Genomic DNA, 27,064 nt, shown 5'->3' on the forward strand with positions numbered 1-27,064 from the left:
AAGAATAAGACGAATAAGCGATAGACAGGAAAAAAGAGATAGGAATAAAAGAAAGAAAGAGAGACACAAGTAAGAAGAGAAACAAAAAAGAGATAAACAAATTGTCTTCTTTTGATAATGTTTTCTTTATCAATATGGATTAAGGCTACACCTCTTGCCATTCGAAATAACTTTTCAGGGTATGTACTATTCGTCTAGCAGTCAAAGCATCCTTTTTCTTTGGCTGCTCAATGAAGCGTGGACGATGCTTTATCGCCGCCAAATCCACTTGCTGCCTAGTCATAACCTGCGCTGTCTGATGCCTATATAAAGCAGCGACTCCAACAATTCCCTAGCTTTCAATGCGCCCTCTCTCTCTCTTTCGCAACTCCTCTCTCTGTCACTCTCTCTTTCTCTCTCTCTAGCAATTGCTGCGCCTACACTTGATTTGATTTAAACGTTTTGCCAGGACTGAGGCCGAGAGGTGGCATTGAGACATGGTTTATTCATGCAGCAGCCGCATTATGCAAATAGCTCTTGAGCTGCTTCTGCTCCTGCGGCCGCCGCCTCTGTTGCCACGCCTCTTTGCAGCGCCTTCGAGCGCCACTTGAAATTTGATTTTATTCACTGTGTTTTCATCTCCTCGCATTTTTTTTTCGATTTCTATTTCGATTTGTTGCAACATTTCAAGGCGGGGGCCACTTCTCGCCGCTTCGCTTGTCGAGTCGGAGTGGAGTACAAGTTGAGTGCCACTTTAGAGCCAGCAGCCAGAGAACGGGGCACGCGGCAATGGCTGCGGCACTGCCTCAGCAAATCAGTAGCAGCAACAAAGAAAAATGACTAACGTTCTCCCCCTTTTATTTTTCTGTATTTTTGTAAATTTTATTTCTTACTTTTTTTATGGGGCAATCGAACGAGCAATTCGTCTCAGTTTCTTTGTAATTGCATTATTCAGCGCACAACTTTTTTACTTTGCTGCGATTTAACTGCTACAAATAAACAGAAACAACAACAGCAACAATAAAGCCAAACAATTTCATAAGAAATTTGCTTCAATTTATTAAGACTCTTTGCCTATGGTATTGAAATATTTGTATTAGATAGATATTAAGCATTGAAGGATATACAAAATTATACCCTTTGCATATATGTATATAATTGTTTATATATGTATATGTGTATGATTAGCATATGATAAGCTGATATGCATACTGTTTTCTTATACTCGTTCACGAATTACAAAGAGTATATTCGTTTTAACTAATCTCCACCTTACTGTCTGTCCATATGTCCTAAACTAGATTGTTGGAGCTTAGCACTATAATATAGAAAACATATATGCCATCTCTTATACGTTTTCTTATACACATATCTCTCTTGAGTGTCGCATATCACCTAGGGTATTAGGATTTCCACACTTTTCTTTTCACGCAACATTTATTTCTTGTTGTATTCTCTTGCTTGCTTCGAATTTTCGTTCAAAAAATTTGCATAGGAAACAAATTACTGAGGCAAAAGCAATTTTAGATTTAAATAAAATGAAGCAAAGCAATTCAAAGGTCTATCTCTTTCCTAAGCTCTTGCTTCCACTAAATCTCATTCGCTCTCTCTCTCTTTCTTTCACGCTCTCCGTGAGGAAAATCATTTCCTTGGCATTTTCTTAGCTTAGGCAAATGCAGGATGTGACAAATGTTTTGCAAATATGTCGCGTGTTCCTTGAGCCTGTCAGCTTGACTTGTCCTCGCTTGTCCTCGGCTCATTTGAGAGTTTGTACTTCACACAGGCAGAGACACGCACACACGCACGCACGCACACACACGCACCCATGCTTGAACATTGTTTGGGCCATGTGTTTACTTTCATCTGAAGGCAAAAATAATTCAACCCAAACATTTCTTCAAAATTTCCTGATTTCTTGATGTATTTTGCAAAAGCAAACCCAGCTTATAAGTCGAAGCAACTTCAACATTCTAAATGGCAGCGACGGAATGAGAGGAATGACGAGCGCACACAACGTTGACAGCAACATTTTTCTTTTGATGGAATTTATGTACGCTTTGCTATGGGGTACTTCAACTATGTCAAGAAATGTGTAACAATCACTGTTCAGAACTAGTAGAACTATTCCCAAATATATAAATTATAAATTTGCCAATATTTCTATTCGGGAACATGTTCTATTTGCAATTGATTTTAATCTAAGCAATTAACAAATTAACTAATAACTTTTCATTTAATGGAAAGTGAAAGCAAACCATTATATGAATACCAATAATATATTTGTTATTTGAATGAAATTTAAGGATATTCAGTATTTCACATCGTTAAATTAGAACATTCAACTTAGTTTTTTACACATTAAAATTAATGATTTGCTTATAATCATCGAGAAGGACAACTGATCTATTTCTGCATACATATTTACTGCCTGCCTATCCCTCTCTCTGCCCCTCTCGCTTTTTGATTTCAATATGAATGTTGATTTTTCTCTTAATTTGTGTTCAGTGACCAATTGAAACGATTTAATAACGCATCAATCAAAATTTGAAATACGTAAATTCTCTGCCGTCAAATTTGGCAATTTAACTATGCACAATTTCAATATTTGCTCGAGCTGAATGCACTTCGCAATAAATAACTCAAAATCAAGCTCTAGCTGCGCCAAACGTTGCGTATACGCAATATTTGTTCTATGTGAATTGCACTCAAAGCGAACGAGAAACTGAAAGAGAGCGGGCGAGTGGGTAAATGGAATGGAGTAAAGCCAACATTTTTTTGGTTATTATTAAAAATAAATTTTTAATTAAAATGGCTGCAGCTAAAATTTGCTATAGCGTTGAATCTGCTGCAATAGAAGTGATGCAGTAATGGGCATTTAAATGGGGAAACAGCAAAAATTGCTTTAAATTTAATTTATATGTTATTTCCTTATGTTCCAGTGACACAACTTCTACGTTACTCATTAAGCTCTTATATTTTATAGGAAATTATCAATTTAGAGTAGAATTAAATTAAGTTAAACTAGGTAATTTCCTATATATGTTAGTCTAAGGCAATGTGATTGAACTTTACTTGAACTTTAATACTGCACTGGCTGCATGCCCAACTTTTCAATAAATAATACCCTAAATAATTAATTTATTTACAAATTTAAATCTTCTCTCTACGGGAGTGCCCTACAGAAATATTTGTTCTATTCATAGAGAGAGACAGACATTATGTTAATTAAACTAGCTCGTCATTCTGATCATAGACATAAATTTATGCTATTTGTATTTCAGATATTTGTCTATGATACATATTCTCATTTTTTAAATAATAATTCAAAAGATAATTAAATTCTTTTCGCAATCTAGGTCATGTTAGCATGAACGTTACGAAATAGTAATTACATTAACGCTGGATTAAAATAATATAAATGTTTTTAGCTAAGCCCATTGGGGCATTTCATGAATTTATCTATTTAAAGCTGACACATAAATTTTACTTTAATGTTCACTAATTTAAATTTGACTGCATTATTTTCCCAATAGAAACTAATAAATTCATAGCCATAACCACGAATGAAATTCGAAGTCCGAAACCTCATTGGTTCAGTTGAGCGTATGAACTCTATTGACTGGAAATTGAACTCTTGTCTCTTTGAATGATATTTGTTCTATCTGAAAACTTGCTTGTTTATTTAACATGTGTGTGTTCCAATACTGAGCCAAAGGCAATTGCTATATTGATTGAATTTACCTCTAAAATGCAATCACATTTCAAATAAGTGTTTTTACCTTTCTGTCACACACATATTATGAATATACTGAATTCAAATTTACATTTTCAATGGGCTATCACTAAAATACACAACATTTCCTTTATATATATTCAGTTATTTATATATTGATTTTCATATAACATTTGGTGTTTTCTTTTCTTTTCGGGACGACATCAGACAAGGGCCATTAGCATTATTTACCAATCAGAATTCAATCAATCGTATAAATTGTGATTTTACCTCGAACCTTTTGCATTTTACGTTTTACATTGCAAATGAAAATGAATTCAAATTCAAATTCGAATTGCCAAATTCGCTGCCTGCGTCTGTCATATTAATTAGCCAGTTCCAAACCCAACTTTCTAACTCTCTCTCTCTCTCTCTCTCCCACTCTCTGTCTCTGTCCGTTGCTGAAAACTAATTAAAATGCCATGTCATCGGACAGGCCGTCACATAATGGCATCGGCCCCATCCAAATTCCCCCAAAAGAACGTACTACCTAATCGAATAAATGTCATGAATGAACGCGCTACCCTATCTGACGAAAGAAAAAACAACAACGACTCAACCCACAGCAGCAGGAATCAGCGCCGCGAGCTGAGCGGGCGAAATTGAATTCATATTCATTTGGGCGCCCGTTCGAGTGCCAATTCGTAATGGCGCCCAATGACAGCGAACAATGAAATCAAATTAAAATACACTTTAGAATCGCGAGTGGATTGAATGAATGAGTCAATGAATCAACGACTAAACAATGCAATGCCAGCTCGTCGGACAACCAAATACACAAAGAGAGTCACATTGCAAAGAGAGAGCGAAAGAGTGAAAGAGAGGGAGAGAGAGAGATGACAAGTTGTTGCTGTTGTTGTCACTGACAGTTGCGCGTTTCAAAAAATGCTATAAATTTAAGTAAAATCAAATTAAGTCTCAAGTGTTTTGCTGTACTTTAATTATGGCGGCGCTGGCATTTATAATGCCCATTAAATTAACTTCATTTACGAGGTACAGCAGCATAATGCGTACCTGGGGACTGACGCAAGGTAACATATTAGGTGTAAATTAAAAACGAAAATACCGCAGGGAATTTTAATGTCTTGAAAATGTGAAGCATACGGAAATACTCTGATTATGAGAGGGAAATAAATTGAAGCATATGTGTATATGATATATATGTTGGGAGTAAATAAAACGTTGAAAGATGAACGATAGATGCAACTAAATAAAATGGTATAGAGTACAGAACATTTCTGAAAACCAATACACTCTTTTAACTTCATGAACGAGCATAAGTAGTTTACACAAATACAACCACAAAGCATATTTTTTTAAGTATCAATCCATGGCAAAAGAAGCATAATAAAGTAGTCTTAGTACTTTGTGGGAAAGCCAAAGTGAGTAACCGAAATATGTTTAAAATGCGGACAACGCTCAAAATTCATTAGCTGCATAAAACACGCACACACACACACGCTCACATATGTACATGCAAGCACACACACGCATACATAAACAACTCCAAGTTCCTGCTGCTGCTGCTGGTGGCACGCACTTTAAGCCCGCTTTAAGCGGCTTAAGTCAAGTATTTGCCAAATGTGCAAAAGTGCGAATAAAAAAGCCAGGCAAAATAGCTTGATCAGATGCTGGTGTGGACTAACACATACCCTGTTTTTCATAAATGCTGAGATAGTTCTTATAAGGTCTGCTCCAGTTAATAAAAGTTACTATATATATATGATAGCTATATGAGACTACCAAGTATAGATACCCTGTAACTGTAAACTTTATTGAAAACCTGGGAGTATGTAGCTTAAACTAGCTCACTTTGTTCTTGCTAGTTTTTGAATATACTCTTTGCAACATTTGTTTACAGTTAGGGTCTACTTTGTTGTTAAGTAACTAATATAGTTCCTATAACACAAGCTCAAATTATATTTGTGTTTGAATAGAAGGTACCCTTTAAACATAAATCATAAGAGTCTTATACACGCTATAGAATCTGATAGACCAACTTCTATCTTATAGACCCTATTGTATGTTATGGGCCCTATAGCATCTTATAGACCCTTTACTTTTTTCTCCGCTGCAACATACACACATCATCATCATGCCCTACTTAACCCATTCTCCAGGGGTATAGCAAGCAAAATAAATCGAAAAAAAGTTCCAAAACTGAAGGATCTCTCTACATGAACTGTTTCGGTAGCTAGCTAGCTAGCAGCTAGCTGGATTCTTTGTCAATGTGGCCAAGTCTAGGCGTTTAAATAACTTTGACGCCCTTTCTGCATGAGAAGACACACACTCGAACACAGAGTAGTGTACTTCGCATGTGTGTGTACGTACGTGTGTGTGTGTTTGTTCTTGAGTGTGTGGCATTTCCGCTTCTAATGCCATTCACAGCGCACGCTAAAATTGAAGCAAAAGAAAAACTTTTTTGACGACGTACGTTGACAGGGCCAAGGGAAATTTGCCTTCATTTGCCAGCTAGGGAATAACTACACACTCACACACGCACATCAAACACAAACGGCAAGCTTTTGTATGTGTTTAAGCGACTTACAATTTCGCCTCATTGCCAAATCTAACAAAATTGCGACTTTGTTGCTTCTGCAATTCGCGTTTGGCTGTGCAGAAGTCACACCCACACCCACAACCAACCCCCTTCTCTTCCTGTTTTCCCTCGATTTTCCTCGTCTATGTCGACAAACATATATAGCGCCAGCAATTTGGCTTGACAACTTTTCGTGCCGTAGCGATACAAGCAATTTGTCTCGGGTTAAATTTGCCAAATTGGCGCAATTATCATTTTGCCTTTTGTGCGCATCTTTCTTTTGGCCTTGTTCACTTCTTCTGCTCGCGTACTTCTCATTCGGGCCAACATGCTTTAGCAGTTAGCTAATGAGCCACGATTCGCGTGTCCTGCACTAACGCTCATTCGCCTTCAAAAGTATGCAACGAAATTTTTCACAAATTTAAAGAGTTACGCTTTAAGCAGCAACCTCCTCAGGGGAGAGGGGTGCCTCTTGGGGTATGGACGACGTGGTTTATATAGACGCTGCTGCACTTCCCTTTCCGCTGCGGCGCCTGAGCAAAGTTTGTTAGCTAGGAAATGGCAAAGGGGCGTGGGCTGTATGTAGTCTGCTTTATGCTATAAGTCAAGTTCTCTTCCGGCCTGGCAGTTGCTCTCGATGACGATGACGATGACGACGATGATGATGATGATGATGCTGCAGTTGCTGGCGCTGACAATGAAGACGAACTAAAGACAACATGTCGCAAGATTGCAATAGAATGCTAAACAGAGTATTTCGAGCGAAATACTCTGTTGAAAGAGGGAAGAGTCGATGAGTTATATGCCAAGGCTATATGTTACTGTGAATGTCGAATGAAGCTGAACTGTCTAGTTCTAAGGCTAGTTCTAGCAAAAGGTTCAGATCTAGCTCTCGCTCGAATATCTAGCTCTAGCTCTTCACATATAACTTTTGCTCTCTAGCATTAACTCTATAGTTCTAGCCGTCAAGCATTAATTTATAGTTCTAGCTCTCTAGCTCTAGCTTTATAGATCTAGATCAGAGCTGGATCAGCTCTTAAGCTTTCTAGCTGTCTACTTCTCTAGAACTAGCTCTCTATCTGTAGCTTTCAACTGTACCATTCAGACCCAGCTCTCTAGCTCTAGCTCTAGCTCTAGCTTTCTAGCTCTCTAACTCTCTGCCTCTAACACTAGTTGTCTACCTCTCCAACTCTATACCTAGAGTGCTATAACATAGATTCTTCAGGCAGCTACAGCTGAACTTGCTCACCTACACACCCTTTTTCTTGCTTTCCATAAACAGAGTATGATGAAAAAACACTGGCGATGCCGCTAGCTAAAAACGAGACGACGTGCACAACATCTTTCAACACTTTTTATATGCAACTATTTTGCATATGCCAAACACGCACACACATACGCACGAAGACACATACTCACAGTAAGGCGCTTTTCCTGCGGTTTTAATGTCTGTGTCTGTGTCCGTGTCTGTGTGTGTGTGTGTGTGTGTGTGTGTGGTTGAGGTGGTTGGTATATTGATGTTTGCTGCTTAAGCATTGGCGTTCGCACATTTCAACGCTTCGTCGTAACTGATATCGCATGTACATATATCTTAAATACATGTATATATATGTGCATGTATGTGTGTCTATACATATATCTTACACATATCTTTAGCCACACGTTGGGCCGCCATTAAGGTCGTCCATTTCAGTGGGAAAGCTTTGCTTGCTTACGGCTTACTACTCCTTCTTCGGCTGCTGCTCCTGCTACTGCTGCTACCATTTAACCATCATCATCGTCATTTCTCTACCTCCAATTACATTGTCGTCTGCCATGATATGAGGGCTATCTAAATGTGTGCGTGCGTGTGTATGTGTGCGTGTGTTTTAGTGTTGATAAGAAAGCAAACGCTATGATAAACAAGTTGCTGCTGTTTTTTATACCCCGTAGCCATTGAAAACGCTTAAGAAATGGCATATTGATGCTGAGACTTAATATGTGATAGGTGTAGAGAAAGTATATGACACACAGATCGTTGCTATTTCAGCTATGTGGAAATCTTTGAAGGAATCTTTGTAATTTATATCTTCTATTCATAATTTTATATTCTAGTCGCGCATATCCTTCACTAGACCTTGGCTATTCTTAGCTCCCGTTAGTGTTGTGTTATTGAAACTAACGCAATAGACGAGTATCAAGCTGTAGTCGAAGAAGAAGCAACACAAGTGCAAATTTGAAAGGTTTTTGACATTGCCGCAACGCAATACCCCTCTCTACTGCCCATCCTACTTACCTCTCGCTCGCCCTCTCTAGCCCAGCCATTATCTGTTACAGCTTATGCTTTTGTTTTTGAAGTTTACTTTGCTGTTTACTTTGCTGCTCTTAGTTTATGTGAAGCACGTCTGGGCAAGTCTTTAAGCCATTTCACAGTGGACCATAACGAAAATGCACTTTACACAGATTTTGTAAGGCGGAAAGGAAAAAGGAGGTGTGGCGCAGCAAAAATGACGTTTCATGGCACGAAAACAAGTGAAAGAAAAGAAAAAAAAGTTTGGCATATCAAAAATTATTAGCAATTTAATGCACGACTAGTCAAGGAGCCACAGGACACAGCAGTCAAGCAGCAGCCAAACAGCAGCAGCAGCCCTAGCAGCAGGAGTAGCAGCTCAGCTGAAAATGTCCTGTCCAAGCATTACACTTCGTTCACTTTACTTCACATTTGCTCGTCTCACAGGAGGCAGCTTGCCGCGCGGCAAGCTCTCGATTTTGTGGCAAGTTTCACTGACGCCAGACGCAATAACAGTTGCCCAGCTACAGAGCTTGACTAGGTGAAGCAAAGGCAAGCAAAGGGTGTGTATGGCAGATGGTAATGGAAGCCAGACCTTCTACACTTGCATGGATATGTTAAAAACAACATGTTTTCCACTTCCACTTCATACCCTTTTGTCCACTTGGGGTAGCTCTGCGAAGCAATACACGCAGGAACTATAAAAACTATTAATTAAAGTATGCATATGTAAAGTAGAGTCCTTTTGCAAAGAACTTCCGTTAATTAAACAGAATTAACATACAAAAATGTTTTATGATGTGTTAATAGCTCAACTTTGTGGTTTCAAAACCATAAAACTACAACTTTACGATGCCCTACTGAAATTAAAACATTTGAGCAGTCGGCTGCTGCAATATAGAGACTTTGTCATATTGCAAATTATATTCCCTGAATTACCATGCTCCTAGTGGGCGTTTCATAGTCACTCTTGATTTATTTTTTGTTGTTGAATTGAACATGCTAAGTTGTCAACTAAATATGCTTTTCTTTTTGGTTTTTCTTTGGTATTTTCTTCTACCTTTACTCTTCTACTCTTAGTTTTCGTATACTTGATTCACATTTGTAGTTTGGTTAGGGTATCTCTGGATGCACTTTGTGGCATTCTAGTTGGAATCAGCTATTTTCGTGTTGTTTTGTGCAGCAGCAGCAAATTTGTGTGACTGTGTGTCTTTTTTTTTGCTTTTTCAGTAGTTGTTGTTGTACGTTTGTTATTGTTGTTGCTTGTTGTCGACGTCATCTGCTGTTGCTACTGTCTGCCACCAAAGTCGTCGCCGTCACCGTCGCCGTTTTTGTCGTTGTCGTTCTCGTTGTTGTCTGTCCCACATTTGGTTTCATCCGTCGAGGCATCCACGTCTGTTCCATGTCTGTGCATCTAATTTAAAATTATGCAACGATTTTTTTTGCTATTTTTATTTTGTTACTGCTGTTGCTGCTACTGTGCAAGGCTGGTTTTTTCGCTTAGTTCACTCATTGACTCTCGAGTTGTTGTTTTAGTTGTTGCTGCTGCTGTTTTGGGGTCACGCGTTGCAAGCCCCAAACAACGGTAATAAATCATCAGCAGCCCGCGAGGCAGCCAATAGAACAGCGCTTTCCACTCTCTACCTCTCCCTCTCTTTGTCACCCGCTCTCTACCTCCCGCTCTCTCCCGTCTCTGATTTTTGCGGCTGTTGTTTTTCATTAGCATCGTTATCACTGACTGCTGCAATCGACAGCAGCAATCCCTCTCTCTCTCTCTCTCTCTCTCTATCTTTCTCCCTCTCCCACCTCCCTCTCTCTTCTCTCTTGCATCGCGCACACAAAAAAAGACATTAATCAATTCTCGCATAGGACGTCTGTTCTATGCTAGTCGCCGGTCTTTCAGCCAAGCCTCGCATATATTTATCCATTGTGCGCAAAAAAGCACCGTTACACGCTTGGCAGCTTTTATTTTTTCGCTGGCTGGGAATTCCCCCTTTTACACATTTTTGCACACATTTTGTGCAACGCGCGTGAAAATTCGTCCTTAGCAAAGCGAGAAAAATAAAAATACAAAATACAAAATAAAAACAAAAATAAAAACTGTTTATGCTGCAAATATTTATGAGCCAACCGCTGTCGCTGCGAGCGTCGACTGCGACCGCGAAGCTGGCCGGGCACATTTATTTCCATTTATTTACCGTGCGATAAATATTTGGCCATAAATTTTGGGACATAAATCGCAAAACGCAAATCCTTTATACTTTTTATATTCGCTTAATTTTTTGAAAACGAAAAATTAATTCGTGCATTTTCAATGAAAGTCCAGATGAAATGGATTGCAAAATAATGTATAATAAGAATTGAGCTTAAAGTGAAATAAATATTGAATTATTTTAAATTGGAAAAAATAAATTGCGTACGAGTACTTTGACGACTGGCAGATACCCTCTGCGCGCTGGGCATAGTTAAATTTGCATATAAAATATCTGATAAATTCAAATGTAAATATAGCAGTATTTTACACTAGCATAAATAATAATAAAATAAATTATAATTATAATAATAATTATTAAACTCATTAATACAATTTTTTTCTTGCAGATACAACAAACACAAAAATGACATTAAAATGGCGTCAAAAATACAAAAGCAGAAAAAGGCCAAAGAAACTGAAACAACGAACCACAACAACAAACACAAATATTGCAACAAACACTGCCGCAACTGCAAAACACTTCAGACTGAGCGTGGATGGGGTTAAAGGGCAGTTAAATGAGCGCCACATAACTGTCACACAAATGTTTCAAATGCCAGCAACAACAATTGCAACACAATGTCATGCAATTAAGGCTTCCAGTCAAAGTCAACGTCAACCTAAACATCAACGTCAGCGCCGCAGTCAGCGTCACGTAAATGCAACGTCAACGTCAACGTCGACGCTGACGCTGCTGCTGGCACTGGCAGCAGTTGCCACAACAACAGCAGCAGCAGCTGCGGCCGCAACAGCAGCAGCCGTTGCAGTTGCCGCCGCATCCACATCAAACGCTGCCAAACCTGCCAATTTGTCTGGCTATGGTTCCAGCTCCGGTTCCGGTTCCAGTTCCGGAACGGGCTGTTCACTCGCCGAGTTTAGCTGCTCGAATGGACGTTGCGTTCCGCTCAGTAAATTCTGCAACAACAACAACGATTGCGGTGATGGCAGCGATGAGCCGCGCTTCTGCACACGTAAGTTCTACGGCGAACGAGGGGCAGACGTGGGGGCATAGGAGCGTGGTAGCTGGTGTTGCCAGCAATTATGCAAAGCTGTCATAAGAGATTAGCCGTGCAGGCAACAGGAAACTCTGCGCTGCGCTGCGCTGCTGTTTGCTTAATTTACAGGGCACACAGGTGCAAAAAGGTGGGCAGCAAAAACGAAATTAAACCGAACGAATGAAGCAGGCAATCAACCTTTTTTATACTCTTTCATGCCGCGAAATTAAATCGCAGCTACATTGCGAGAAAATCCCATCAAAAAGCAAGCTTTAAAAAAAACACTAAACGAAAAAATTAAAAGTGAGCGAAATCAAAGAGATTGACTCAGAGCTTATTCAATCTAGTTTCTTTATATTGTTATTTTTATACAATACACAAATTTAAGTTAAGTTTAATACGCTGTAAAATTTAAATTTGATTCGTCTGCATTTTACTCACAAGCAAATAAAACGTTGCTATCTCGCTCACTCACGTTTGCCCCCTACATCAATCCATACATTCCAGCCTGTCAGCTCGCACAATGTCTTACTCTCTTGCACTTCCATTTTTTGCCTCTCTCCTCGCTCAAGCTGTCAAATTTATAATTCGATACTTCCATCCTGCTGGATCTTCTTTAGCTTCACACGCTTTCCAATCGACAAGATTTGTCATGCACACACTTCCATAATGCTTCGCCGCAGTGTAGCGAGCAGTCATTATTCTCTCACTCTCTTAACGTTCGTCTGCCATGCAACCTAGCTAGCATGTGTAAATGTAATTAAGCACGCGCACACATACACATACACACACACACACACCCACACACTCTCTCCCATTCACATTCACACTCGAACAGAAAGGCCCTCATAATGGCGGCAAAGTGAACTTCTCACTTTACCAATTGGCTGCCCATTGGAGCCGTGTGCCCAGTCATGAACGGATCAGGAGCAGGAGGCATGTCATGTCAAGCGTTGATGAATTTAATTAAGTATTTTCAATGACGTTCAATGCGCGAGAGGATCAGAGCAGAGTAAATGCAAAACGTAATAACAAAAAATAACGGCATTTAATTGAAAAATGAACACCCATTGATGGCTAAGTGCGCAGTCAAGCCATCAATATACATATATGTATGTATGTAGGTAGAAAGCAAAATGCTAAATCGAAATAACTGTTGTTACTGGAAAGCAATTGCTTTATGGCTGCATGTGCTGCTGCAAATGTACACACACATATGTATATACATATATGCATGTGTATGTGTGTGTGGGTATGCTCATACTCTATGGGCATTCGCATTAGAAGCATAATTATCTAATTGTGTATTGATAACCACTCGACTGCCTGTCGAATTTGATTGAATGCAGCAGCCACAACAACAACAATGACAGCAACAACAACAACGACAGGTGCACAGGTGCCACAGCCAAATTGAATGGAAATCCGTTTTACTCAATTGTCTACACCAGCCCCATAAATTTCTAATAATACTAATTGAAAAGTCTACAATATGATGTGACAATTGCCATAACAAATTGAAATTCAAATTCAAATTGCTTTTAGGCTTTTTCCACATCAAAAGAAATCTCATGAGATTTGCATTCCAATTGGATGGCCAAACGGTAAACGCATTGGAAGGAAGATGGTGTAAATGAAAAAATGGCAAACATTTTCTTCTTGCCCTCACCTCATACATATTTTACACTTGATGGCTACTCACAATAGATAAAACACTCACAAACACTGCACTGATATTCATTTCATGAAAAACACGTAAAAAAAAAAAAAAAAGAAAATACACATTAAAGAAAAAACTGGTTAGAAATTCACATTTTAAAGCAGCGCGAATGACCGATAAGCAACAGATTGCGGATATTTCTGCGATAGGAGTTGCCAGATAGTTGAACTATTTACTAATGCGATTAATTGGTATTTAATACAAATAGTATATGTATATACGATATGTAAATGATATCGATAGCAGCAGTAATTAGTAATGAAGTCCTTAAATAGTAAATTAAGCTATTAAATGAAAGTTCATTAATTATCAATTATTAATGAGCTAATTATAACGAAAATAATACAAATCTAGGTAATTGATGTGATATGCCTAATTACCTGTTTATAGCGTGCTGCTTGACATGTAATGCTCTGCAGTTAATTTGCCCTCAAGTCGGAGTTGAGCTACTGTTAACTTAACAGACAATTAACACTTTGCCTTTAGTAACGGCACCTAATTTGAAGAGGCGCTTCATAAACGCCGCTATTGCCAATTAAAGGTGTCTAGGCTAAGGGTACTGGGTACATTAGGCTCAGGGGTTGTTTTGACAGCAAATAAACAATGAACATCAAACAACAACAGCAACATACATAATTGCTCGTCTAAAGCTAATTACCCTTAACATCGTTTTTGATGAGCTGCTAACAATTATGATTTCCTCTTTCTACTCCTACTTCTTCTTCTTCTTCGTCTTTCAGGCTGTAATCGCACCTACTATGGAGACATTGGACAGACTTACTCCTTGGAGCTGCATCGGCCCAAACAGGATCGTGTGCCCTTTGTCTGTGTGCTCACGTTCACGGCAGCGGGCGGACAGCACGGCGATGTAGTACAGGTGAGCTGGCATCTACCTACCTACCCACCTGGCCTTTCACAATTCATTTGCCAGCCGGGATAAACTAAGCCATTAAAAAGATAAGCCAAGGCAACAACACCCCTTGATATTGATTTCAAAGCCCAGCAAATCCCAATCCCAAAAGGCGTGCAGCAAACGAAGCTTAACTCCAACTGACAGCGTAGTCGTATATACCCATCTCCTGTCCCCCTCCTGCACCTACTCCACCTGTACCTGCTTCACGTGCTGCATGCGCTACTTCGCGTAGGGACTGCTCTTCACAGAGGAAACTCACCCAGTTAGTTATTACGCCAGTTCACACCTTTGCTTGTGGGCGGCTGAGGGCGATGGGGGCGTGCTGAGGTACTTGGCCAACGGCTTTGGCACGCTCGAATGCCTTCTGAGAGCATCCTGAAAGTCAGCTAGCCAGGGAGCGAACCAGCCAACCAGTTCACTGATATAATCACAGCCATACGAAGCTGGCCAAAACTTTATTAGGGCAGACAGCTCTCTCTCTCTCTCTCTCTCTCTCTCTCTCTCTCTCTTCAGATGCCCTAGAGTGGCAATGTATACTACTAAGTATACATTGAATATTTTTGAGTACAGCAAAGTAGTCGAATCGTCTTATTCGAATTTCCCTGCATTTCCCACCTTTCCTTCTATTGCTCGACTCTAGGTTACCCTGGACAGCTTTACGATTGGCCGCTTCACCAGCTACGTGCACGAGGGCTGCCCCGACGGCTATATGCAGATAGCGGAGTCCGCGCGGACCCCAATCGGTGGCATGTGGTGCGGCAGTTCGTGGGGACCAGTTTTATTCTACAGCGAAACGCGCTCGCTAATATTCACCATCAAGCTAAACAGGTGAGTTAATCTACCCCATCTTCCCTCGAGGAGTATTAATGAGTATTTGTTGTCTGCCTTGACTGCCCCCTTAAGGTTGGCTCGGGATCAAAGCGGATACAACTTCGATTTTCGTATTAGGTACAAGGTGCTCTCAAAGGATAGCTCGGTGACGCGCTACGGCGGCATAAAGCTGGCAGGTAAGTCCTTGTAAGAAAAGAGGGTATTTCCACAAGCTAAACTCCTTCTTCTTCTCCTACTCTCTCTTTCTCTAGAGCTCAGCCAGTGGCACAATCGCAGCAGCTTTCTCAATCCCCAGCAGCAACAGGCTCAAGCCTCCGGCTCTGTCTTGGAGGACTTTACAAATTCCAGCGGTGCTCGCTCTGATCGCTATGGCCAGGACTTTAGTCTCTTTAGCGCCTATGCGAATAACAAGACATTCATGGACTCTCTGGAGAAGCCGCTGCCCAAGGACGAGCACAACTACACAGAACCCAAATATTATCTGGGTAAGCAGATTTTGAATCACATCTCTCGAGTCTCCTCGCTTATATCGAAATCTTCTTGCAGGTGATCTTATACCAGGCACCTACTGCTCGCGCATCTTCAGCGACTGCGACAAGAAGCCCTGCCGCCTGCAGTCACCCAACTATCCGGGCATCTATCCGCGCAATCTCACCTGCTATTATGCAGTGCGACAGGTAGGTCAAACAGAAGCAAACTTTTGAATTTGTTATGGTTAAGCTATTGACGTGCTTGGCATTTCTTTTATCTCCTGAGGATCTTCTGTAAATTTCCCTTAGCTAAAACCTTAACATTTCCTATCCAACCCTTGAATTTTTCCTCATTCTTCTTTCGTCTTATCTTTCTACCCACAAACTTCAGCCAAGTTATCTTAGTTTTCCCAACAACGAGGAATCTTATCCTCTACGTTTCTTTGCCCTCTCTATTCAACGCTTTCTTAAGATTAGCCATTTTTGCTAAACCCTTTTCCTTTCTTCATACAGATATTTCTTTTCCCCAAGTTTTCTTTTAAGAACCTCTCACCTACCTTGAACCCCTTTATTGCTTTAACAAGCAATCTTATACTGTAGCTTACACCTCTAACTCCCATTATGGGCTTTCCCCTCTCTCTTTGCTCTGCTGACCGACCTCAGCAGCTTGAAATGAAGCTTACGTTTCTTCTTCACTAATCCAGCAAATTTTCATCTCTACATGTCTAACTGAATCCCTTACTAAGCATTATCCAAAATTTATATACATGTTATGCCCGTTCCCAAGCCCCTACGCTATACCTTTAACTTAACCAAACACCTCTCCAAAGAGCTCCAACCCATCGTTTAGCGCATTAGCACAACACCACCCACATCGCACTGCCGCTGTATCCCTGTTTCGTTTAGCTCATAAAAATGCCAGACTAAACAGAGGAAAAAGAATAAAGAGCAAAGCAAATGTTCCGCTAAATTTCTTGGGAATTGAGAAAGTTCAAAAGTCAGCGAGCGAGGACGGAAGTCGATTTAAAAGCAATTTACATTCCCAAATAGAATACGTTCTTTGATTATAATTAACTGGGCGTACGCCAAGATTATGTCGCCACGAGACATTACGACTATTTTGAGTTATGGAAAAAGTCTATTGTCCGTGATGTGTGTGTGGGGCATTACGGAGGAGGCGGGCTATTTAAATATTTATGTGCGCGAAATGTGTCGTGATAAAGACTTAAATTGCATTCGCAGGAGCTATGAAGATGATTGTAAAGACAGGTGAGAGACGAGAGGGGGAATAACTGTGAGAGTAAGGAATAACTGAGTGGGATTAGATTTGCTATGTTTCTTATATAAAGGTGGAGCTATTTGGGTCACGCTTAGAGAGTCTACAGATAGATGATATGTAGAAGAAGTTACGAAAAGTATTGGGATATAGAGCAACTGTGAACTTAATATCTTCTAGAACTTCGATAGCTTGACTCTTTGGGAACCTTATATAGCAGCTAAGTTGCTGGAAATTCCCTCTTAAGTCTGATCAAAAATGTTTTTACTACGCTTACTAGAGCTGTGCTTGGAGTTATACAGATTATCTTTCTCATTTTCAGAACTAGGTACATGCTCAAAATTTTGCAACTTCAACATATTCACCACAGATAGAGTTCCATTGAGGGTTGTCTAAATTCAGTTTGTCCATTGGACCTATTTACCTTTAAACCTTGAATGCTTAAACCTTTAATGCTTGCATGAACTCTAATGCTCCACGAGCTTGAAATCATCTAAATATAAGACCTGTACAACAGTTCAAAATTTATCTACCTTTACCTCACTCCACATACACGCCAAAGAGTGTTAACCCAGATGTTAACCATCTCTCCTTTACCATCTCTCCCTTACCATCTCTCTCTCTCTCTCTCTCTCTCTCTCTCTCTCTCTCTCTCTGTTACCATCTACTTTACCATCAATTTTACCCGGCACTTTGTGCCGCAATTGAATTTATTGTAAATGCAGTTCATTAATTTGCATTTAATTGTTATTTGAAAACACACACACACACAGCACGACGTGCCCCATGGCAAACATGCGCTGATTCTAGTTAAACAGCCCAAGGGGAATCTCGTTTGGATCTCCACGCAGGAGACATCGGCCACAAACAAAATGGCACCGCCGCCGCCAAGTGCCAGCGACAAGGACAAGAAACTGGAGCCGAGGCTGAAAACATGGAATGACTGCGATTACATTCAGGTAATTAAAATGAATGCACCACACCGCCCCGCCCCGCCCCCTAGCCAACCACTTTCAGTGCACTCCATATTGTCCTTTACACTGCAACAATCCCCCCACCCCCCACCCTTACTCTGAGCATCTGCGCCGACAATTTTAACGAGCGGCCAATGGCCGAGGCAAACAGAACATGAAAAGACTTCAGCTGAACGACAAAAATTGAAAATGAACAAGGAAAATGAGCAAAGGAAAGAAAAGTCCGGGTGAAAAACTCTGTTGTTTGCCTCAACTCCAGAGCTGAACAACGGGCATATCCCTTCCCTAGCGCTGTTTGACTCTGGCCCACATAACAGCACGACAGCGCTGTCCGTCCGTCTCTCCGTCCGTCTGCACAAATCGGACATCGCCTGCGAGCGGCGCTTCGATAGGCTCTCAGTGTGGGAAGTGTTAATTTCGTAGCCTCTTTGTTTGTCAATGCGATAAGAGTGGAAACCTTCACTACATCTCGCTATCTCTCTCTCTCTCTCTCTCTCTCGCTCGCCTTCCATCCCACTCTCAATATATAGAAACACACATATACATATGTATATATAGCGAGGGAGAGAGCCTCGTTAGGCTTTAAAAATTGCCCGGCCTAACTTTTGACTCGGCTCTTAACGAGCTCACAAGCAAACAAAGCGCCAAGAAATGAGAGAAAATGGCAAACTGCAAAATCTAATGGGAATTTGATTAGTACGAAATTCCTGAGCCAAGGCTGGCTTTGCCGGCTCTACGCTGCCCAACAAGGCCGAACGAAAGCTTAAATCTTGAAGCTATTTTTATAGCAAGTGCAGAGAAGAGTCTCAATCCAAGACAGACTTTAATGGCTAGAAAGACTATGGGAGAAGTTGGAATATAAGTTAAAATTGGAGATGGGAAGTCTAGAATATTGACTCTAACTATAAGAAAATTTCTTAATATGATACTAAATTATTTAAATTACTTACAAATTTTATGAAAAACTCCTAGTGTGTTCCATATGGGCTTTGGTTAGTCTAGAGATCTCTTGATGTACCCGAGGAACTGCTCGAGCTTCATGAATTTCTTTGTTTAAATGTAGTACAGTTGGCATAGATAGTATTCCCTCCTATTGGAGTTCCATAGATCCAGGTCTACCATAATTTGTCGCTGGATAGATAATCTTCTAATAACCTAGAGATCTGAGCGCTTCCTTAGCCTAGAGTCTCTCTCTCTCCCTCTCTCTCTCTCTCTCTCTCTCTCTCTCTCTCTGTAAGCATTCAGTAAGCATTGATAGATTCTAATAAGAACATCCAATAGGAACATCGCCTCATTTCTAGTAAACACGCTCGCGTTCTGTTCCTCTCACTCGCTATCTCTCTCTCTCTCTCTAACAACACTTCATTTCGGGTCTAGAATGCACCAAATCTTTTCTGCTACATATATGTATTATATATGTGTAATATATGTCTGTATATGTATATATGTATATTTTCTCGTACCTAGGAAAATGTGAAAACCAAGTGGAAATCGACGGTAAACGCAAAGAAATACAAAAAAAAAAATATATTGCTCTATATATACATACATATCAACTGTTTTGTCACACAAAGCGCCTCAAGCAAGCAAAAATTTAGTTCTCGTAGATCGCCCACTCCCACACACCCACACACCCACCAAGCCACCCACCACCCACCACCCCCGTAACGTCCATCTATATATATAAAATATCTGTTATCTGTTATCTTTAGCAACAATTGTTTGTCAGGGCGCACAATTAATCACTAAAGGACATTCATTGAGTAGATAATATATTCATTAAGGGGCACACGACGAGCTGTAACAGGGGGCGTGGCCGGCAGCCAGGCTGCGCCGGAATTCGTCATTTTGGATTTATATAAATGAACACTCGACACGCACATCATAAATCGCAACAACAAAGCAGGCCGATGGCTGGAACGCGGCAGGAGGGCTGGGGGGCAGGGGGCCGGGGTAGCTGCCGTCGTGGCCAAGAATGTCTCGGTCTAGGCTAACTACAAAAGTGCTCGAACGTGCCTCGGCTTATGTAAATTGTGTGTGAATTATAGCCGCAGGATATTCATCTAATGCACGTCGAGCATTAGCTCCACACTCCCTCCCCCCCTCCCCCTCCCCCTCCCCGCTCTTGAGCTCTTGAGAGCATCTATAGCTGCGTTTGTCCACTTCGGATGGATTTCCGTGCAGCTTAAGGCTTAAGTGAAGCACCAGAATTCTGGCATATCCGGGCATATCCTGCCAGCTTTCTCTCTCTCTCTCTCTCTCTCTCTCACTCTCTCGCTCTCGTGCTATTTGCCTTCAAATTAGCGCTGCAAATGCTTTGACGAGCCAACGCGAATCACTGCATTAGTTTTTTTTTTTTTTTTTTTTTATTCAATTTTGTTATCCTTGCTCGTGACCGTCCGACTAATTCCTGGCCATTAAATTCTCGCTGCTTTTTTTGGCTAAATGGCCTGCAGCAGGCACTCGCCTGACTTCGTGCCGCCTACAAATTGTGCTTTTCACTTCCTTCTATATTTTCTGTTTTATTTTTGTTTTCTTCTTTTTTTTGTCTTTGTTTGTTGTCCTTTTTGTCGCGCCGCTAAGCCGGCCAGCGGCCAGCCAAAGTGTTGGCCATTTTTGGTGCGGCATGTGTGCATAATCGCCGGAAAAGCGATCTAAAGCCCCAGCACGAAACGCCCATCAAACACACATGCATACACTGAGAGAAAAAAAAGTGTAACTCACACATGTCCAAGGGTTAGACGAGTTTTAAATTTGTTGACAATTCGTTAGCTTGGGCGTCTAAAATGGAGAATTTGTCCAGTTGGGAATTTTGAAAGCATTGCAGTTCTTATTGGACGCCAGCGAATATCTACATTACACTTGGCGAAAAGTTGACTAAAAGCTGTTTATGGTTTAAATGAGCTGGAAATTGTGTTAGCTTGTGAATTAAAAATAAAAATTTTTACAAATTTGCAATTTGAAATTCTACTGTACATTAACTCTGATGGGAAAATAAACTGTCAGAACAAACTGAAGCTCATGTATACGATTAACCTAATCTTAAATGAACTCATAATGGGCAATAGAGCTATACATTTTGAAACCTATATTTTAGCTGCAGAATACAAGACTTTGATCTAGAATAGTAATTCTTATTGGACTCTACATAGGCACAAAATGCATTCGAGCTTAGCTTTAGTTTGGATGATCAGGAAGTTAGGAAGTCATTGAACACATTTTAACTTCTCTCTCTAGCAATTTGTCCCATATTCTAGAAATTAGCAGCCTATATCCAATTATAATCTTATTGGTATCTTTATTATAATCTTATTAGAGTGCATAGACTTGCAAACTCTACCTATAGTTCAGTATCTGTGCACTTCAATTATTTCAATCATTTCACTTTTTAACTACCTTAAGTTAAGTTTAAGTTAGTTGATTTATTACTTTACCTCGACACCAAGATTGATTACCCAAGCTACAAGCACTTACCAACCCTTGCCAACCTATTCCCGATAGACTTTTGACTAGCTCTCTTCTCTCAGTGTATTGCACATTTGACTACACATGTTTGCACATTCCGCTGCTGTTCCAGTCATTACGCTCTCAATAGCTGCAAGTGCCCCGCCTCACCGCTTGATAATTTATATAAATGCCACGCTTTCAATAAATTTGCGGTTCTCTATTACCTGATCCAGTTTGTGGTCGCGCTGTCTCGCTCGCTCTGCCCCTGCCTCTCGCTCTCTCTGTGCTGCTGCTGCTGCTGCTGCTGCTGCTGCTGTTGCATGGTAACCTCACTTAAATTAATGCAAAAGTCGCCAGCCACAAAACTAATTTGTCATGCGTGGCCAAAATGGTTGGCAAATGCAATCCAGACCCACAGGCTAAATTGCCCACCTGGCGGACAGCTGCTGCCGCTGCCGCTGCTGCTGCTCCTCCTCCTCCTCACCTTGCCTCAGCTCAACCAGCTGACTGGTTCGAGGCATTTGCTGAGGGCCAACTCAATTAAAATGCATGAAATTATGCAAAAATGCTGTAAACACAAATGCAAATACACACAATCACACACACACACACACACACATGACACTCATACACACACACACACATGGCACACACAATTGAGCGCGCCATTCGTTTATGCGCTGCATAAATTCATGAATACCAACCGAATGCAAAACTTTCGGACCTTTAAAGAGCCACACTCTGTCATTCCCAATAAATTCGAGTAAACTAAAGTTGCTCAGTGTTCAATGAATGATACGAATTCGCTATGTAGTTTGCTTTATATGTAGTTATCAATTGTTTATTGAGTATGTCATGTACAGTAAAATTTCCCTCTTTTATTAAGTGATTCATGGATATTGAAACATAGCGGTATATAGTCCTTTAAACTATAAAATTACTGAATGAAAAGAAAGACAGAAATTTATTAGAGACCTTAAAACAGTCAACTAACAAAAAGTCTCTAAAAGACTCAAGATATCCGAAAGAATTGCAATAGAAAATACAGTATAATCCGATTGTAAAGACACTCAAGCGCCGTCGATATACCCGGAAGTCGCTCTAACCGTATAATATGGCTCATAACAATTTGTCTGGGGATCAGGATTTTCGTCACTATAACCATACAAAAAGTATAAGCGAAGTCGCTATAGCCGGACTCTACTGTATAAGTGTAATAATATACTTCAATATTCACACAATTCTTTACACTATCTATCAATAATCTATCCCTAAATATCCATAAATAAAGCCCTAGTCAAATGAATCTTCATACAAGCTGCTCAACTTTCAAGAGTACGAAGAATTTTTAGCTGAAAACTTTTTGTCATTTTGAGCTATTTAAAAGCTATAAAATGCAAATTCGCTAAAAAGCTAAGTAACGCTGACACGCACACACACACACAAGCACACTTACACATAGTAAATAACATGATGGCCAAATCAAATTATGGCTAAAAAATTTCCGTTTTTGTACGAGCTGACAAAAATATCACGTATACGCCTAATGGCCTTGAAGTATGCGTAATAAATATGAACGCTAAAGCCGGGCGGGTAGCAATTGCACAAGTTTAGTTAGCACACACACAGCTACGCCCCCACGCAGTGCCCCTCTTTTATATGTATAGCAATATGTAGTTAAGGCACATGGAACAACATTTCCATTTCACATTTGTCGTTCGCAATTTTTGTTTTTCTTCTCACTCATTTCGTGCGCTCCTCACACATTCTCGCTCTCTCTCTCTCTCTCTCTCTCTCTCTCTGTTTCTCTTTCTTCCTCTCTCGCTCTGTCTCTCTTTTCTCGCTCTGTCTGCTGTTTCTCGTTGGCTCGCACCGCAGGACTACGTGACCGTATACGATGGCTATACCACGCGTGACCCCATCATTTTGAAATTTTGCGGCGGCGGTCAGGCGGTGCCCGCGGCCGTATCTAGTGGGCCGGAGCTGCTGGTGGAGTTTAGCACATCGCCATTTGGCACCTTCACGGGCACCTCGTCGCAGCTGCTGCCGCTCTATGGCTTTCAATTGGAGGTGAGTAATCAGCCGAGCCAAGCCCCACGGCAATTCGCATTTCGCAAATCTCTGCCGCTTTGCAGGTCGAGGTTCAATTCGTGGACATACAGAGCCCCACGTACTCGAAGAACAAAAAACCCTGCGAGTTCTGGATACGCGGCACCGGCCGTGGCATTCTCGAGAATCCCAAGCACTCCCTGGCTCCCAATTCGACGTGCCTCTACCATCTGCAAGGCATGGGCGTCTTCAAGACCTTCGACCACCTCAGTCTGTCGCGTCGCACGAGCAGCCAGTCGGGCATGCATCAGCCGCTCTCACGCTTCAAGGTCTGGATCTCTGTGCTCAAGTTCAATCTGGATCCGGAATTCGGGCAAATGGACGAGACGTCTGTGGGTGCAATTGGCGTCCTGCAAACGCAGGAAGACTGCAGCGGCATGCTGCGCATCTGGGATGGCACTCTGAGGGATGTTCCGGTCTGCAAGGATCTCAACTGGTAAGTGATCGACCGATCTCTATGTTACCCTGGTAAGCTCCCATTTTACTAGGTGAGACCAGCTTATCTATCCTTGACATATACCAATGTGTTCTACCTTCCCCTCCCCTTCCTATCTTCCATTCTCTTGTAGACAAACTGAACTATTCCTAATCTTTATGATTCCCTTCACTTTTTGAGCTATCCCTAATCTTTAGCATATTTATGATTCCCTTCTCTTTTTCCCCCTGCTCGATTACAGATATTTTCTTACTTCCCTTTCCTAGATCTTTGATCCTTCCTGTCCTCTATTTCTCACCTCACAGCTAGCTCTACCTTGATATTTGTGCAGCTTTTCTGATCTCCCAACGTATACTTTTCTCTGCATTTCTTCTGATTCAGTGATCTACACCCACTGATGTATTCCTCTATTAACCCTTTCTTCTCTCTTCCACTCCATCCAGCGCCAATGAGCCAAGCCAGGGCTACAACTCGCTTGGACACTATGCACACAACTCGACCAATGTGATAGCGCGCTTCTGTCGCGGCACCATTCCGCGCACCTGCGATCGCTCCAACATTAACGAGACCTTCGCACGGCCCTGCACCATCTCCGAGAGCTATGTGTCCAGTAGCGATGCCATCACGCTGGAGCTGCGCAACACAGAGTCCACAGTGCTCAGGTGAGCTGCACTAGTAAATCTTATCAAGTGCTCTCTCACTCTCCCTCCCTCCCTCTCTCTCCCTATCTCTCTCTCTCTCTGTCTGGCAGGCCCCTCGACTTTAAGCTGAAATACGAGTTCATCGATCTGCATCAGGATGGTCTACCCCAAGGTGGCGGTGAGCTGGACTGCAATCGCAAGTTCGTCAGCAGCCTGATGGATCGCAAGGATCCGGCAATCTTTCGCAGCGTGCGCAACATTTTCCTCTTCGGGCGCGGCGGCACGCGGCATCTGAAGTGCGTCTACCGCTTCGAGGCGCTGCGTGGGGAACGAGTACGCATCAAGCTGCGCAAGGTGACGACTTCGAATCGAGATTGCTACTCCCGCCTGGATGAGGACATCAATCGATCCTTCTGCTATGGCGATACGAATGTGCGCGTCGAGGTTTGTTTGCTGACTGCGACCTCAATCGGGATCCTCTCTCAGTATTTTCATTTCCCTCACAGATCTTTGAGCGTCCCTATTCGGACTCCATTCTGCTGCATCGCGGCTGCGTCTGCAACTCCTCCAATCAGTCCCACCTGCCGGTCGAGTACACCTCGACGGGCCGCGATGTGGAGGTCCACTTCACAGCCCACAATATGACCACACTGGACGATCCGGACACGGCGAACTTCGAGGGCATGTTCGAGTTTGTAAAGGCGCCCACCAGCTGCAAGGATGGCCGACGCAAGTTCGGACCCAGCGGCACCATTGACATGACCTTTGGTGATGTAAGTGTAGAGACGAGAAGCGAGGAGCATCATTACTACTATATGCACTGCCTGCTCTTTCAGATCGAATGCCGCTCGAGACCCTGGCTCATCGAGCCCTCCAACGGCAACAAGTTTCTCTATGTGCGCCTCAAGGCCATCTTCCTGAGCAAACACAATCCGAAGAAGACCTTGAACGCCACCCACTTGGAGACGAACAGCTGGCGCTGCGAGACCAAATCCCGAGCAGTGCTCACCACCTCGGAGGGTAAGCAGAGCTCCATTTAATGAATTAGAGAAATTCAATTCTCTGCCCCCTCAGGTCTCACCATTGTGGCCTGTCCGCTGAGTCCCGACTCGAATGCCTACGAATTCGTGGAGATCTTCAGCTCCGGCTGGAATGAGCGACCCAATTTCGCGCTGATGAATCGCTCGCGCGCCATCAGCGTGGAGTTCCTGCGCCCCAGCAATGGGGAATACAGCTTCAATTGGATGGAACTGGTGCCCAGGCCCACGCTCAGCATAGCCGGTGAGTCCGAGAATCAGGAGAAGTAGTTGTTGCTTGAGTGATTTTTAACATCTGGTATCCCATCCGCAGAGGACTGCCAGTTCAAGTGCGCCGAGCTGGGCGCCTGTGTGAATGCGAGCGTCTGGTGCGACGGCATCGTGCACTGCCCCTCGGGCGACGACGAGGCCTTCCTCCAATGCTCCGCTCTGATGAAACTGCCCGCCGAAATTCTAGCGACGCTCTGCCTGATCTTTGTGCTCTCGTGTTGTGCTTTCGCTGCCTTTGCCTACAAGTGAGTGAACGAAGACTGACTGCGTTCATAGTAGTAGTAGTGCGACTAGAATGTTGCCTCACTACTATTTTTATGAAGCGTAGTGACACTACCACAGCTGTTCATGAAAATAGTAGTAAATAATAATACTACTATTTTTGTGGGCACAACTGTTCATAAAAATAGTAGTAAATAATAATACTACTATTTTTGTGGGCACAACTGTTCATAAAAATAATAGTAAACTAATATTACTACTAATTTTGTGAACACAGTTATTTATTAAAATAGTACTAAAATAAGACTACTACTATTTTTGTGAACTCAACTGTTGATAAAAATAGTAGTAAAGTAATACTACTATTATCTGTGTGAACAAAGTTATTCATTAAAATAGCAGTAAATAATACTACTACTACTGTTCATACAAATAGTAGTAAATTACTACTAAAGTAAAGTAATACTAATATTATCTTTGAGAACACAGTCATTCATAAAAATAGTAGTAAATAATTCTTTTACTATTTTTGTGAGCTCAGCCGTTCATAAAAATAGTAGTAAAATCATACTATTACTATTTTGTGAACACAACTGTTTATTAAAATTTCGATCTTCATCAACTTCTGGTTGTTTCTTTTTACTCTCAAGCCTAACTCTTTTCCCATTTCTCATTTCACAGAAAAATCAAACGGAAATTGCGCGGCTCCTCGGTGCTGCAGACGCGGCTCAAGTCGCTCAGCTCGATGGATACGGCTGTGCTGGATGAAAAGGAGGTGATTTGCTGACAAAGCGACAATTCTGTGCGTTACGTGGAGATCGATCGTGTGACCACGGTCTGATCGAACACGACTCAAATAACGTGCAGAATTGTGCCCCGGAACTGAAAAAAAAAAAAATTAAAAAAAAAA

At 41.6% G+C, this 27,064-nt stretch overlaps 1 protein-coding gene and 1 long non-coding RNA gene across 10 annotated transcripts in view; one reads left to right on the plus strand and one right to left on the minus strand.

Moving 5' to 3' along the window:
* Window positions 1-13,744, minus strand: part of LOC149268963 (uncharacterized) — a 49,443-nt gene extending 35,699 nt beyond the window's left edge. Inside the window, exon 1 of the long non-coding RNA XR_016269851.1 lies at window positions 13,478-13,744. This is a non-coding gene — a long non-coding RNA (uncharacterized LOC149268963). The remainder of the gene's footprint in view (window positions 1-13,477) is intronic.
* LOC108612730 (uncharacterized) overlaps window positions 1-27,064 on the plus strand; it is a 57,147-nt gene that overhangs the window by 27,821 nt on the left and 2,262 nt on the right. For 7 of the 9 annotated variants that reach the window (XM_018005701.2, XM_089467581.1, XM_089467580.1 and 4 more), the window contains exons 3-19: window positions 11,161-11,784; window positions 14,269-14,405; window positions 15,082-15,269; window positions 15,345-15,448; window positions 15,524-15,757; window positions 15,819-15,949; window positions 17,792-17,977; window positions 19,460-19,489; window positions 23,318-23,509; window positions 23,575-23,984; window positions 24,428-24,646; window positions 24,736-25,069; window positions 25,132-25,398; window positions 25,462-25,645; window positions 25,700-25,906; window positions 25,976-26,177; window positions 26,836-26,929. In XM_018005701.2, coding sequence (XP_017861190.1) covers window positions 11,161-11,784; window positions 14,269-14,405; window positions 15,082-15,269; window positions 15,345-15,448; window positions 15,524-15,757; window positions 15,819-15,949; window positions 17,792-17,977; window positions 19,460-19,489; window positions 23,318-23,509; window positions 23,575-23,984; window positions 24,428-24,646; window positions 24,736-25,069; window positions 25,132-25,398; window positions 25,462-25,645; window positions 25,700-25,906; window positions 25,976-26,177; window positions 26,836-26,929 — 3,743 coding nt within the window. Of the gene's footprint in view, window positions 1-10,903; window positions 11,061-11,160; window positions 11,785-14,268; window positions 14,406-15,081; window positions 15,270-15,344; window positions 15,449-15,523; window positions 15,758-15,818; window positions 15,950-17,791; window positions 17,978-19,459; window positions 19,490-23,317; window positions 23,510-23,574; window positions 23,985-24,427; window positions 24,647-24,735; window positions 25,070-25,131; window positions 25,399-25,461; window positions 25,646-25,699; window positions 25,907-25,975; window positions 26,178-26,835; window positions 26,930-27,064 lie in introns of those variants that run through there. The other 2 variants (XM_089467583.1, XM_089467577.1) reach the window with 2 other exon arrangements.

The sequence above is a fragment of the Drosophila arizonae genome, chromosome 4, assembly GCF_054131065.1.
Source record: "Drosophila arizonae isolate 15081-1271.41 chromosome 4, UAZ_ARI_1.0, whole genome shotgun sequence".
Lineage (NCBI taxonomy): Eukaryota > Metazoa > Arthropoda > Insecta > Diptera > Drosophilidae > Drosophila > Drosophila arizonae.